The sequence below is a fragment of the Hibiscus syriacus genome, unplaced genomic scaffold (assembly GCF_006381635.1).
Source record: "Hibiscus syriacus cultivar Baekdansim isolate YM2019G1 unplaced genomic scaffold, ASM638163v2 tig00112738_pilon, whole genome shotgun sequence".
Taxonomy (NCBI): Eukaryota; Viridiplantae; Streptophyta; class Magnoliopsida; order Malvales; family Malvaceae; genus Hibiscus; species Hibiscus syriacus.
In genome coordinates, this window is record NW_024063392.1 from 6,076,611 (window position 1) to 6,077,820 (window position 1,210).

Sequence of the window (1,210 nt, forward strand, 5' to 3'; positions counted from 1 at the left end):
AAAAATCTCAAATTTGAGTTATAAAATATAACTTATCAAATCGACTAACTCAATTTTTTAACTCGATTCAACTTGACTCAATCGGATAATCACTCCTATGCATATTAGATCTATGACGTTCGTTATAAATTGTAGTCTTTACTCTCTGGTGCCGGTGAAGAACAGTCAAAAGCAGTAGAAGAATTGACCTTAGAATCGAAATTTTCTGTAAGAAAAGAAAAAGAGCATAAACTAAAGCCTAAAAATTTCACACACAAAAAAAATCCCAATTATGAACTCAGATATCATAGGCTTCTGGTTATTTAACAAAACACCTCCAATTAAAAAAAAGCTCAATAATTCTAAGAGAAAATATATAAGAACTTGACAGAAACATAAGATAGGAGTACATGATGTTAAATTCATGTCTTGAAAGTGAACAATTTACCATAATGTTAAGGTATCCCTTCAAAACGGCCTTGCAAGAGCGCTATCGATCCTCTCAACGCCGTTCAACTTCAACAGCGTTGATTGAATCGCAGATCTGTAATTCAATCTTTCTTCCTTTTCTTCTTGGTTCCCAGAAGATTTGTTCAAGCTAGCCCTCTCCCCTTCTTGTTCCCTATACCTATTCAAATACCTCTTCAAGTGCTCGGCGTAGTTATCGAACCCTAGAGCCGCCATCGCCCAACAAATATCATCCCCGTTAACGGTCTTGCGCTTTTCCTTGTGGCACTTATCGGATGCCTCCCCGGTGACGAAGCTAATGAACTCGGACACGCATTCCTGCATGGTTTCTTTAGCTTCTTTGGAGATCTTCGCGTTCGGGGGTAGAATCTGCTTCATGATTCGGCCGACGTTCGCTATCGGAAGCAGCCGGTCTTCAACCTTGATGATGCCATCGTCACCTGAGGCTACAGTACCACCAGCTGCTGCGCCTGAAGCAAAGTTGTACTCAAGGTCTTCCCTATCTAAAATAATACCAATGTTATCAGACATCTCTATTAAAAGAAAAAATAGAAATCTAATATCTCTTAAACTCATACTCGTCTCTTCTAAGTGCTAACTTGAGATTATATATAACCATATATAAGCATCTAGAAAAGCATTATGTAACGTGTACACACATGTATATAATAAAACGATAAAGTTTATTCGATTTGACGTGGAAGATAAATCAATACAAAACACAATGAAAATTAATCTATCAATGTTGGTATGAGTTAGGGTT

The 1,210-nt window shown here is 37.4% G+C and overlaps 1 protein-coding gene across 1 annotated transcript; it reads right to left on the reverse strand.

The window, feature by feature from the left end:
- Positions 1 to 447: 447 nt before the first annotated feature.
- Positions 448 to 978, reverse strand: LOC120182970 (nuclear transcription factor Y subunit B-4-like). The gene has a single exon (XM_039187780.1). The coding sequence runs from the start codon at positions 976 to 978 to the stop codon at positions 448 to 450; it is 531 nt and encodes a 176-aa protein (XP_039043711.1).
- Between the last annotated feature and the right edge of the window lie 232 nt (positions 979 to 1,210).